General features: G+C 45.2%; 1 protein-coding gene across 5 annotated transcripts in view; it reads right to left on the bottom strand.

Annotated features, from left to right (window-relative positions):
• The window catches only part of LOC115468254 (E3 ubiquitin-protein ligase TRIM39-like), an 872,633-nt gene that overhangs the window by 828,295 nt on the left and 31,446 nt on the right, over nt 1-12,892 (bottom strand). For 4 of the 5 annotated variants that reach the window (XM_030199812.1, XM_030199809.1, XM_030199810.1 and 1 more), the window contains one exon: nt 7,959-9,138. In XM_030199812.1, the coding sequence (XP_030055672.1) occupies nt 8,612-9,138 (527 nt within the window). In that variant the 3' untranslated portion in view covers nt 7,959-8,611. Of the gene's footprint in view, nt 1-7,958; nt 9,139-12,892 lie in introns of those variants that run through there. The other variant, XR_003941838.1, reaches the window with a different exon arrangement.

Here is a 12,892-nt window from a genome sequence, read left to right as displayed (position 1 = left end):
TCGGCCCTTGTAGATCACCAATGTGGCCGCGCAGGCTTCTGCTTCTGTGAGTCTGATGTCCTGCACATACGTGCAGGACGTCAGACTCACAGAAACAGAAGCCTGCGCAGCCTTCTACATGGAATGTTGCTAGTGGAATAGCAACATTCCATGTAGAATCTCCAACAGTAGCAACATTCCATGTAGAATCTCCAATAGTATCTATTTTACTGTCATAGTAATGCCTGAATGTTTTCACTTATATACACTGTCAGCTAGCACATTTGCTTATTTCCGATCTGAGGAAGAAGGGCAACCTTCGAAAGCTAATCAAGAAATGTATTAAGTTATGTCCAATAAAAAAGGTATCATCTTATTTTCTTTTCCATGTTTTATTTTGTTTGATTTCTATAGATTCTACATGGAATGTTGCTATTCCATGTAGAAGTCGGCCCTTGCAGATCACCAATGTGGCCGCGCAGGCTTCTGCTTCTGTGAGTCTGACGTCCTGCACGTGCAGGACGTCAGACTCACAGAAACAGAAGCCTGCGCAGCCTTCTACATGGAATGTTGCTAGTGGAATAGCAACATTCCATGTAGAATCTCCAATAGTAGCAACATTCCATGTAGAATCTCAAATAGTAGCAACAGAATCTCCAGTAGTAGCAACATTCCATGTAGAATGTCCAATAGTAGCAACATTCCATGTAGAATCTCCAATGGTAGCAACATTCCATGTAGAATCTCCAATGGTATCTATTTTACTGTCATAGTAATGCCTGAATGTTTTCACTTATATACACTGTCAGCTAGCACATTTGCTTATTTCCGATCTGAGGAAGAAGGGCAACCTTCGAAAGCTAATCAAGAAATGTATTAAGCTATGTCCAATAAAAAAAGGTATCATCTTATTTTCTTTTCCATGTTTTATTTTGTTTGATTTCTATAGATTCTACATGGAATGTTGCTATTCCATGTAGAAGTCGGCCCTTGCAGATCACCAATGTGGCCGCGCAGGCTTCTGCTTCTGTGAGTCTGACGTCCTGCACGTGCAGGACGTCAGACTCACAGAAACAGAAGCCTGCGCAGCCTTCTACATGGAATGTTGCTAGTGGAATAGCAACATTCCATGTAGAATCTCCAATAGTAGCAACATTCCATGTAGAATCTCCAATGGTAGCAACATTCCATGTAGAATCTCCAATGGTAGCAACAGAATCTCCAGTAGTAGCAACATTCCATGTAGAATGTCCAATAGTAGCAACATTCCATGTAGAATCTCCAATGGTAGCAACATTCCATGTAGAATGTCCAATAGTAGCAACATTCCATGTAGAATGTCCAATAGTAGCAACATTCCATGTAGAATCTCCAATGGTATCTATTTTACTGTCATAGTAATGCCTGTATGTTTTCACTTATATACACTGTCAGCTAGCACATTTGCTTATTTCCGATCTGAGGACTAACACGGCTACCACACTCCTCTAATCATAAATAATAATCAATATAATCATATATTGAGGAGCCATGCCTTAAAGATTTAAATAAGCCAAACAGCATCATTTATACATAGATGTTCAATCGTCCCCATTAGATGAAACTAGACAGTTTAGAAATCCTAAAAAAAACAACAACCCTCCCCCTCAAAACCATAATTCTCTTAAGGGGTCTTTTACTAAACCCCCTGTAGCCTGTGGCAGAAACCAGCCGGCGGCAAACGCCAAGAATGCCCATAGGAACATAATGGGCATCTCAGCGTTCACCGCCAGCCGACCTTGACCTCAAGCCAAAAACACCACCATGGCTCAGTAAAAGACCCCCTTATTCTGTGCTACAGCTTATCTAAGGCTTCTTGTCCCAAATCAACATGAGTCTGCTGGTAAGTCTGGGAGAACTGATTCACGCTGCAGCTGAGCTGACTCTGGATGTGTTTCTTCTGCTCTGCTGTTGATTTCACAGGGCCTGTGCTAGGCGCTGACATGCCTCAGGAGGTGGTGGGGAACACAGGCTTCCGTCCTGGCAGGAAGTGGTTTCTTAGCAGAAACTGCAGTGAACCTGCAGAGAAATTATGTGCTTAAAGAAGCATTCTCTGATAGTTTGGAACCAACCAGGGTAGATGGAGCAAGTGGAAGTGCAAAGTGATGCATGTGGGAAAGAGGAACCCGAATTACAGCTACGTCATGCAAGGTTCCACGTTAGGAGTCACCGACCAAGAAAGGGATCTAGGTGTCATCGTTGATGATATGTTGAAACCTTCTGCTCAATGTGCTGCTGCGGCTAAGAAAGCAAATAGAATGTTAGGTATTATTAGGAAAACAATGGAAAACCAAAATGAAGATGTTATAATGCCTTTGTATCGCTTCACGGTGCGACCGCACCTCAAATATTGTGTTCAATTCTGGTCGCCGCATCTCAAAAAAGATATAGTGGAATTAGAAAAGGTGCAGAGAAGGGCGACGAAAATGATAAAGGGGATGGGACGACTTCCCTATGAGGAAAGGCTAAAGTGGCTAGGGCTCTTCAGCTTGGAGAAAAGGTGGCTGAGGGAAGATATGATAGAGGTCTATAAAATAATGAGTGGAGTTGAACGGGTAGATGTGAAGTGTCTGTTCACACTTTCCAAAAATACTAGGATTAGGGGGCATGCGATGAAGCTACAATATAGTAAATTTAAAATGAATCGGAGAAAATATTTCTTTACTCAACGTGTAATTAAACTCTGGAATTCGTTGCCAGAGAATGTGGTAAAGTCGGTTAGCTTAACGGAGTTTAAAAAAGGTTTGGACGGCTTCCTAAAGGAAAAGTCCATAGACCGTTATTAAATGAACTTGGGAAAATCCACTATTTTTGGGATAAGCAGTATAAAATGTTTTGTACATTTTTGGGATCTTGCAAGGTATTTGTGGCCTGGATTGGCCACTGTTGGAAACAGGATGCTGGGCTCGATGGACCTTTGGTCTTTCCCAGTATGGCAATACTTATGTACTTATGATCCAGGTGATGGAGCCAAGGTTATGGTGGTTGTAGCGTCCGCTCTCCGTACCAGAGATTTACAAGTTCACCCTTATCTCGACGATTGGTTGATCCGAGCTCGCTCTTAAGCAGAGTGTACAGGCAACTCGAGAGGTAGTAGTTCTTCTTCAATCTCTTGGTTGGGTGATAAATTTTCAAAAGAGTCATCTCGTTCCAACTCAGACATTGGAGTACTTGGGAGTTCATCTGGATACTGGTCAAGGCAGAGTTTTTTCTGCCGAGTCAAAGATGGTTGAAATTGACAGAACAAATTTCCCTCATTCTTCAGAAGACGACTCCAAGGGCCTGGGATTATGTTCAAGTACTGGGGTCCCATGGCAGAGACTCTAGAAGTCGTTCCTTGGGCTCGGAGTCACATGCGTCCGTTGCAGTTGCATGTTCTCAGCCTTTGGTCTCCCCTGTCCGAGGACTATACAATTCAGATTCCATGGTCTCCACAGGCTCGCTTTGCGCTACGGTGGTGGCTACGACCGGAGAATTTGCTTCGGGGTATGCCTTTAGCCACCCCAGATTGGCAAGTGGTGACGACGGATGCCAGTCTGTCAGGCTGGGGGGCTCACTATCTCGGACATGCAGCTCAAGGGACTTTCTCACTAACGGAATCAAGGTCGCAGATCAATCTGCTAGAGCTTCGAGCGATCTGGTTGGCTCTTTTAGCTTTCAAGAAGTTTCTCAGGGGCCTTCCAGTCCGAGTCCTCTGCGACAATGCGACGGCAGTAGCGTGTCAATCGCCAAGGGGGGACGCGAAGTGCTCCTCTGGCGAAGGAAGCAGCAGTACTTTGTCGTTGGGCAGAGAGTCATCTGACGCTGTTGTTGGCTGCCCATATAGCGGGAGTTCTAAATGTTCAGGCGGATTTTCTCAGTCGGAATCGTTTGGACGCCGGCGAGTGGGAACTTTCCCGTCAGTCTTTCATCAGATTGTGGACCATTGGGGAGTTCCAGTGATGGATCTGATGGCGCAGAGGTCCATTGCCAAAGTGCCCCGATTTTTCAGCAGGGGCAGGGAGTTCGGGTCCAAGGGCATAGATGCTCTCTTTCAGCCGTGGCCGGTGAAACTTTTGTATGTTTTCCCTCCGTGGCCGATGGTAGGACGCACGGTGGCCAGGATATCTCGACACCCAGGACCGGTGATTCTGATTGCTCCGGATTGGCCCAGGCGTCCATGGTATGAGGATTTGATACGTCTGCTGATCAACAAACCGTTCCATCTGTATCTTCTTCCGGAGCTTCTCTTGCAGGGTCCGGTGGTAATGAAAGATCCCTCTCCATTTGCGATTACGGCTTGTCTATTGAAAGGTCACGATTGAGGCGTAAAGGTTACCCAGAAGCAGTCATTAGGACGATGTTGCAGGCTCGCAAGCGTTCTACTTCCACCGCGTATGCCAGAGTTTGGAGAACGTTTGTGTCTTGGTGTGACGGGGTGGGACTTTCTCCCCAGTCCGCCCCTTTGAAGTCTATCTTAGCCTTTTTGCAACAGGGCATGGATAAGCAGTTGTCGTTGAGCACTTTAAAAGTTCAAGTGGTGGCTTTGGCCTGTTTCAGAAGCCGTTTGGGGAAACAGTCCTTGGCCTCTCACCCTGATGTAGTTCATTTTCTCCGTGGAGTAGGACATGTGAGACCTTCTCGGGTTCCGGTGGTCCCAGCTTGGAATTTGAATTTGGTGCTTAGGGTGTTACAGCGGCGTCTTCTTTGAAAGATCTCACTTTGAAAACAGTTTTCCTGGTAGCGATGTCTTCAGCTAGACGGGTGTCGGAGATTCAGGCACTGTTGTGCAGAGATCCCTTTCTCCGTTTCTCGGAAGCGGGAGTATCGGTTAGGATGGTTCCATCCTTTGTGCCTAAGGTAGTCACACGATTTCATATTAACCATGAAGTGGTGTTATCTTCTTTCAGGCGCGAATATTATCCTGATTCCTTTCGGGAGCTGCGGTGTTTAGATGTTCGCAGGGTTCTTCTACGGTACCTGTAAGCGACTAATCCATTTCGGAAGATGGATCACCTGTTTGTTCTCTTTGCAGGCAGTAAAAAGGGGAACATGGCCTCTAAGGTCACAATTTCTCGATGGCTTAGGGAAGCGATTGAGTCGGCGTACCTTTTGTGGAAAGCTTTCTCCTCTTCACATTAGAGCGCATTCCACTAGATCTCAGGCGGCTTCGTTTGCAGAGTCCCGTCTGGTACCAGTGGAAGACATTTGTAAAGCGGCAACTTGGTCGTCAGTGCATACTTTTGCAAAACACTACCGTCTTGATGTGGGTGCGCGACGGGAAGCGATTTTTGGGGCGTCGGTTTTAGTGGCCGGGTTAGTACGGTCCCACCCTTGATGAGGATTGCTTTGGTACATCCCACAAGTCTCTGGATTGATCTGAGGGGACGCTATGAAAGGTAAAATTATGTCTTACCTGATAATTTTCTTTCCATTAGTCCCTCAGATCAATCCAGAGCCCCTCCCTGGGATTATTTGTCGCGCTATCGGATTCAGTACACTTCAGTCAGCTTTGTTCACGTTCCGGTTATTTGTTGGACCAAGTTAATGTTTAGTGTGAGTTTCTATTTATACGTTCTATTTCATAGCAGCTCGGAGACTTCTCCTAAGTTTGGCTGCTCTGCCAGAGGCAGGAGACTACCTTATGGGTTAATTTCCTAATGCTTTGGTATCGTATACTGAAGTTGGAATGGCTGCACATGCTCTGTTGAGACAAACATCTGAGTTCTCTCTATCTAACCTGCTACAGGAGGGGTATAACCCACAAGTCTCTGGATTGATCTGAGGGACTAATGGAAAGAAAATTATCAGGTAAGACATCATGTTACCTTGGTCTGTCCCAGTATGGCAATACTTATGTACTTATACTAATGGAAAAAGAGGCTCAGAGGCCTGGAGTATTAAGAAATAGAAATCTAAACACGGCTGGAAAAATCCCTAGCAGTTAAAACCTGATACTTGGTGCCTGCCCAGCCTATAAAGAGTTTTTATAATTGTGGCCTCAGCTGGGCTGTAGAGAATCAAACTGGATGCTGCCCCGGTCTGTATGAGGTTCAGGATTGGGGGGGGTCGGAATGAAGGTTGAGAGCTGTGCTTACAGTGCCTTACATACAGCCTACATAGGAGCTGCGTTGATCTGCTTGGGTCCCTTATCCCACGTTTACCTCAGGAGTGTGGTGCACTCATTTGAAGCCTATGTCATTCTCAATCTCTGTGAGTCCCTTCTCTCACTGTGTCAGGGTATTAAGAATCCAGATCACTACTTTCCTAAGAAGGATTTGAGCAATATATTAGCAGGACAGAAAGACTGGGGACACCGTGGAGAGGTGTAATAACAGCAGATGCATTCTTGTCTGCTTTTTGCAGCTGCTGAGTAAAGCTGTTTGTTACACACCTGAAACAGAAGATTTGACTGTAGGTTGGGGGAGGGGAGGCTGAGAAAGGAGATGGACTGAAGGTTTGTGGGGGGGAAGTGGAGGGTGTTGAGCCAGATTATAGTAACACAGTAACATAGTAGATGTCGGCAGACAAAGACCTACATGGTTCCTCCTCTTCCAGCGCCCAGCCCTGAGCAGTGCATCCTGGGATGCACAGGGTGGTGCTTCACACCATATAAGGGGTGGTCGGGCGGATTGGAGCCGGACCTCCAGCCCCCGTGTCACTGGCTTGGGGTGGGGGGGTCGTGGTTCCCGTGGGGGGGGGAGAGGTTCTATTGGGGGGGGGGGCCTGCTAGCATGCAAATGCATTCTGGACAGGGTTCACCATTCCTCCCCAATGGTCTGCAAACACTAACGCCAGCTCTGACCTGGTGTAGGGTTTGCCGTGGATGGCAGGCCAATGTCTGCTGATCATTGGAGAGGAATATGTTTACTACTACTACTACTTATCATTAGCATGCATTTGCATGCTAGTTGCGGTCAGAGCCCGTGAGAAAGTTCTTTCACGCTCATGGGGGCACTGATGATGGGGCGGTAGCAAATGCTGCCGGAACACCCCAAAATAGCTGGTTTTCATTTAATTGCTAACAGCTCATTTTCAGCAGCAATAACCAGTTAACGGCCACTGAAAAATTAGAAAATGGCTCTGAACGAGTGATTTAACTGGTCAGCGGCCACTTCCGGCCAGTTCAATTGTTTTGAATATCGAGCAGTCAAAATGTGGACAGAAATTTAACTGAGAACATTCAGAATATAACTATGATAAGGGAAGTATTACTAGTTCTATTGTTAGGTTTCAGTCTACTGTTTTTTAACTTTATCTAATTTATTGTATTCAGTTTATTCTTGGTTATTTTACTAATGTTATGCTGTTAACATACTTGTATGTTTTCTGTTAAACTGTTCCTGCTGTACAGCGCCTTGGCTGAATCTCTTCATAAAGGCAGCTAATAAATCCAAATAAATAAGTAAGTTGTGGCTCTGTCCAAACTCAGACCCTGGACTGCCCGTAACCTAGATGGTGAGGGAATGGCTGGTTAGCAGCAATTTTCAGTGACATTACCCAGTTGATTACCATTGAATATCAATAGCCTGCCAGCTGATGGTGTTTAACCATGCAGGAATCTCTGCTGCCCGATTAAATACCTTTGAATCTATATATTAATATCACTCTGCCCATAAGGACCCTGTGTGGGTATGTGTATATGGTGTGTGCCCTGGCCCTGGCAGGTCTTCTGGTAGGCATGGTTGCACTTAAGTACTGGTGAAGGTACAGACTCTGAATTTTCAAAAGAAAGTCTATCCGTTTTCTTTTGAAAAACAGCTTGCAGGTCCCACAGAAATTCTAGAAATGACCCCCAAAGTACAATGAACCCCTAACCCAAAAGAGCTTACAATCTATATTAATATATCCACATACAATCCTTATGGGCAGAGTAATATGTACAAAGTGTGCCCCCTCAGACAGTGAGGGTCTCCTAGAAATATTTCTGGAAAGGAAGACCGACAAGCAGAAAACCGGGTGGAAAAATGCTTTTATTTTTAATGTTCCCACTGTTTCAGTATTTGTGACAGATCACGAAAGAGAGTGAGATTTAACACAAATTATATAGAAGTGCAATGAGTCCCTGCCCTACTGAGCTTACTGTCTCACTTTAATATACCTCTTGGTTATTGATAGATCAGTAGATTTTTGTGTTATTCACTATTTATTCACAATTTCTTATACCATCGGCTGCTTTCACTATGTCATTGAAAACCCTCTTTACATTTATAGGCTCTAAACCCATGTCTGCCACTCTCACTGTTAAACTGAAACCTCACATTCAAAGGCTCTGATCTCATCTCTGTCCCTCATATTATACTACAATGTTTCAAACTTGCTTCCATCTGTACAATAAAGAAAGAAATCTTCAAACTATAATATTTCTGTAGCAGTGATTGGTTTGAACGTGTTTAACACAAATCTTCCACCTCTCACAATCCTACCAGAGACTTCAGATTAAGGAAATATATCAGGAAAGAAGCTGGATTTTATGAAATCATAAGGAAGAGCAGCAGAGCTTCCCAGATTTATTTATATTTTCTGATGACTGTAAATAAGACTCTGGTAACATAAGCAGAAATTGTCAAGCAGAGAGAGAGAGTCTGGGAATATAAATCCTGAGTCCTGCTGTTTAATTCCAGGCTGGTACCTGACGGATTCTCAGAGGAATTTCAGAAAAAGTCCCGAAGAAAGGTCGGAGTTTCCCTGTGAAGGAGTCAGTGAAGGTGAAGAGATGAGATTTATCACCTGCATCATAAAACGAGACCTTTCCTGCCTCATAGTCCAGCAGAATCCCCACTGCCCGGGGGATCTCTCTCAGGGGGAGCTGGGTATTAGGGGAGGTGAGGGCCCAGCATCTCTGTTCATACCACAGCTTCACTGTCCAGAATCCTTCCCCAGGTGACAGTCTGATCATCCCCTTCCTCCTCACAGAGTCTTTGCACACTCCCAATGTCCATTCCCTCAAATCCCCCACCTCCACCTCCCAGTAACGTCTCCCTGAGGTGAAGCCCTCACTCCCCAGCACACAGGGCTCATCATCAAATCTCTGAGGAGTGTCCGGCACATTCTGTCTTGTATTTCCCCTTCTGACACTTTTTCCGTCTTTAGACAGGATGAGATTAGGATGAGCAGTTTCAGGATCCAGAGTCACATTTACTGCAGAGAGAAGACACATTAATAAACATGAGCAAACACTTCTCATTAGCTTATCACACACCCAGCTCTAACCTTCATTGGCTCCTCACACTCCCAGCTCTAGCCTTCATTGGCTCCTCACACACCCAGCTGTAACCCTCATTGGCTCCTCACACACCCACCGCTAACCCTCATTGGCTCCTCACACACCCACCGCTAACCCTCATTGGCTCCTCACACACCCACCGCTAACCCTCATTGGTTCCTCACACACCCACCGCTAACCCTCATTGGTTCCTCACACACCCACCTCTAACCCTCATTGGCTCCTCACACACCCAGCTCTGCCTCTAACCTTCATTGGCTTCTCCTGCACCTACCTGGTGACTTGCCTGCCTGGTGCGAAGGTGGCGGACCTCACGTGTCACCTAGATAGGATTCTAGATAGTGCTGGGGAGGAGTCCGCTGTCTTGGTACATGTGGGTACCAATGACATAGGAAAATGTGGGAGAGAGGTTCTGGAAGCAAAATTTAGGCTCTTAGGTAGAAAGCTGAAATCCAGATCCTCCAGGGTAGCATTTTCTGAAATGCTACCTGTGCCACGCGCAGGGCCCAAGAGACAGGCAGAGCTCCAGAGTCTCAATGCGTGGATGAGACGATGGTGCAGGGAGGAGGGCTTTAGATTTGTTAGGAACTGGGCAACATTCTGGGGAAGGGGGAGCCTATTCCGAAAGGATGGGCTCCATCTTAACCAGAGTGGGACCAGGCTGCTGGCATCGGCGTTTAAGAAGGAGATAGAGCAGCTTTTAAACTAGAAATGGGGGGAAGGCCGACAGTCGCTCAAAAGAGCATGGTTCGGGATAAGGTATCTTTCAAAGATATCACCATAACAGGGAAGATAGAGTATCCTGATAGTGAGGTTGCAAAAGAGATTGTAGTAGATCGGGTATCTTTAAATAACAATAAAAATCAGACAAAAGATTGCCAATTAATACTGTCAAGTACTAAGCATGATGTACTTAGGAACAACAAACATAGTTTGAAATGTCTATATGCGAATGCCAGGAGCCTAAGAAATAAGATGGGGGAGTTAGAATATATTGCACTAAATGAAAAATTAGATATAATAGGCATCTCTGAGACCTGGTGGAAGGAGGATAACCAGTGGGACACTGTCATACCGGGGTACAAATTATATCGTAGTGATAGGGTGAATCGGATTGGTGGAGGGGTAGCATTGTATATTAACGAGAGCCTTGAATCAAATAGATTGAAAATTCTGCAGGAAGCAAAACACTCCTTGGAATCACTGTGGATTGAAATTCCATGTGCAAAGGGGAAAAGGATAGTGATAGGAGTGTACTACCGTCCGCCTGGCCAGGACGAACAGACGGATGCGGAAATGTTAAAGGAAATCAGGGACGCAAACAAACTGGGCAACACAATAATAATGGGGGATTTCAATTACCCGCATATAGACTGGGGTAATGTAACATCTGTACACGCAAGGGACATAAGATTTCTTGATGAAATCAAGGACAGCTTCATGGAACAGCTAGTTCAGGAGCCGACAAGAGAAGGAAAAATACTAGACTTAGTCCTTAGTGGTGCTCATGATCTAGTGCAGGGGGTAACGATACGAGGGCCGCTTGATAACAGTGATCATAATATGATCGGTTTTGATATTGGCATTGAAGGAAGTGAAACTAGGAAATCAAGTACGCTAGCGTTTAACTATAGAAAGGGTGATTACGACAAAATGAGAAAAATGGTGAAAAAAGACTGAAAGGAGCAGCTCGCAGAGTAAAAAACTTGCATCAGGCGTGGATGCTGTTTAAAAACACCATCCTGGAGGTTCAGGACAAATATATTCCACGTATTAGAAAAAAGGGAAAAAAGACTAAACGTCAGCCGGCGTGGCTAAACAGTAAGATAAAGGAAATCATTAGAGCCAAAAAACAATCCTTCAGAAAGTGGAGAAGAGAACCAACTGAAAGTAACAGGATAGATCATAAGGAATGCCAAGCCAAATGCAAAGCGGAGATAAGGAGGGCAAAAAGGACTTTGAGAAGAAATTAGCGTTGGAAGCAAAAATACATAGTAAAAACTTTTTAGATACATTAAAAGCAGGAAACCGGCCAAAGAGTCGGTTGGGCCGCTGGACGAAAATGGTGTTAAAGGGGCGATCAAGGAGGACAAGCCGTAGCGGAGAAATTAAATGAATTCTTTGCTTCGGTCTTCACCGAGGAGGATTTGGGGGGGACACCGGTGCCGGAAAGAATATTTGAAGCGGGGGAGTCGGAGAAACTAAACAAATTCTCTGTAACCTTGGAGGATGTAATGGGACAGTTCAGCAAGCTGAAGAGTAGTAAATCACCGGGACCTGATGGTATTCATCCCAGAGTATTAATAGAACTAAAAAATGAACTTGCGGAGCTACTGTTAGAAATATGCAATCTGTCCCTAAAATTGAGTGTAATACCGGAAGACTGGAGGGTAGCCAATGTTACTCCGATTTTTAAGAAAGGTTCCAGAGGAGATCCGGGAAATTATAGACCGGTGAGTCTGACGTCGGTGCCGGGCAAGATGGTGGAGGCTATTATTAAGAATAAAATTGCAGAGCATATACAAAAACATGGACTGATGAGACAAAGTCAGCACGGATTTAGTGAAGGGAAGTCTTGCCTCACCAATCTAATGCATTTTTTTGAGGGGGTAAGCAAACATGTGGACAATGGGGAGCCGGTTGATATTGTATATCTGGATTTTCAGAAGGCGTTTGACAAAGTGCCGCACGAAAGACTCCTGAAGAAATTGCAGAGTCATGGAATCGGAGGTAGGGTATTATTATGGATTAAGAACTGGTTGAAAGATAGGAAGCAGAGAGTAGGATTGCGTGGCCAGTATTCTCAGTGGAGGAGGGTAGTTAGTGGGGTCCCGCAGGGGTCTGTGCTGGGTCCGTTGCTTTTTAATGTATTTATAAATGACCTAGAGATGGGAATAACTAGTGAGGTAATTAAATTCGCCGATGACACAAAATTATTCAGGGTCGTCAAGTCGCAGGAGGAATGTGAACGATTACAGGAGGACCTTGCGAGACTGGGAGAATGGGCGTGCAAGTGGCAGATGAAGTTCAATGTTGACAAGTGCAAAGTGATGCATGTGGGTAAGAGGAACCCGAATTATAGCTACGTCTTGCAAGGTTCCGCGTTAGGAGTTACGGATCAAGAAAGGGATCTGGGTGTCGTCGTCGATGATACGCTGAAACCTTCTGCTCAGTGTGCTGCTGCGGCTAGGAAAGCGAATAGAATGTTGGGTGTTATTAAGAAGGGTATGGAGTCCAGGTGTGCGGATGTTATAATGCCGTTGTATCGCTCCATGGTGCGACCGCACCTGGAGTATTGTGTTCAGTACTGGTCTCCGTATCTCAAAAAAGATATAGTAGAATTGGAAAAGGTACAGCGAAGGGCGACGAAAATGATAGTGGGGATGGGACGACTTTCCTATGAAGAGAGGCTGAGAAGGCTAGGGCTTTTCAGCTTGGAGAAGAGACGGCTGAGGGGAGATATGATAGAAGTGTATAAAATAATGAGTGGAATGGATCGGGTGGATGTGAAGCGACTGTTCACGCTATCCAAAAATACTAGGACTAGAGGGCATGAGTTGAAGCTACAGTGTGGTAAATTTAAAACGAATCGGAGAAAATTTTTCTTCACCCAACGTGTAATTAGACTCTGGAATTCATTGCCGGAGAACGTGGTACGGGCGGTTAGCT

Source organism: Microcaecilia unicolor, chromosome 4, assembly GCF_901765095.1.
Source record: "Microcaecilia unicolor chromosome 4, aMicUni1.1, whole genome shotgun sequence".
NCBI classification, from domain to species: domain Eukaryota; kingdom Metazoa; phylum Chordata; class Amphibia; order Gymnophiona; family Siphonopidae; genus Microcaecilia; species Microcaecilia unicolor.
Note: the sequence above shows the minus strand (reverse complement) of the source record. Positions and strands in the feature narration are given on the sequence as shown.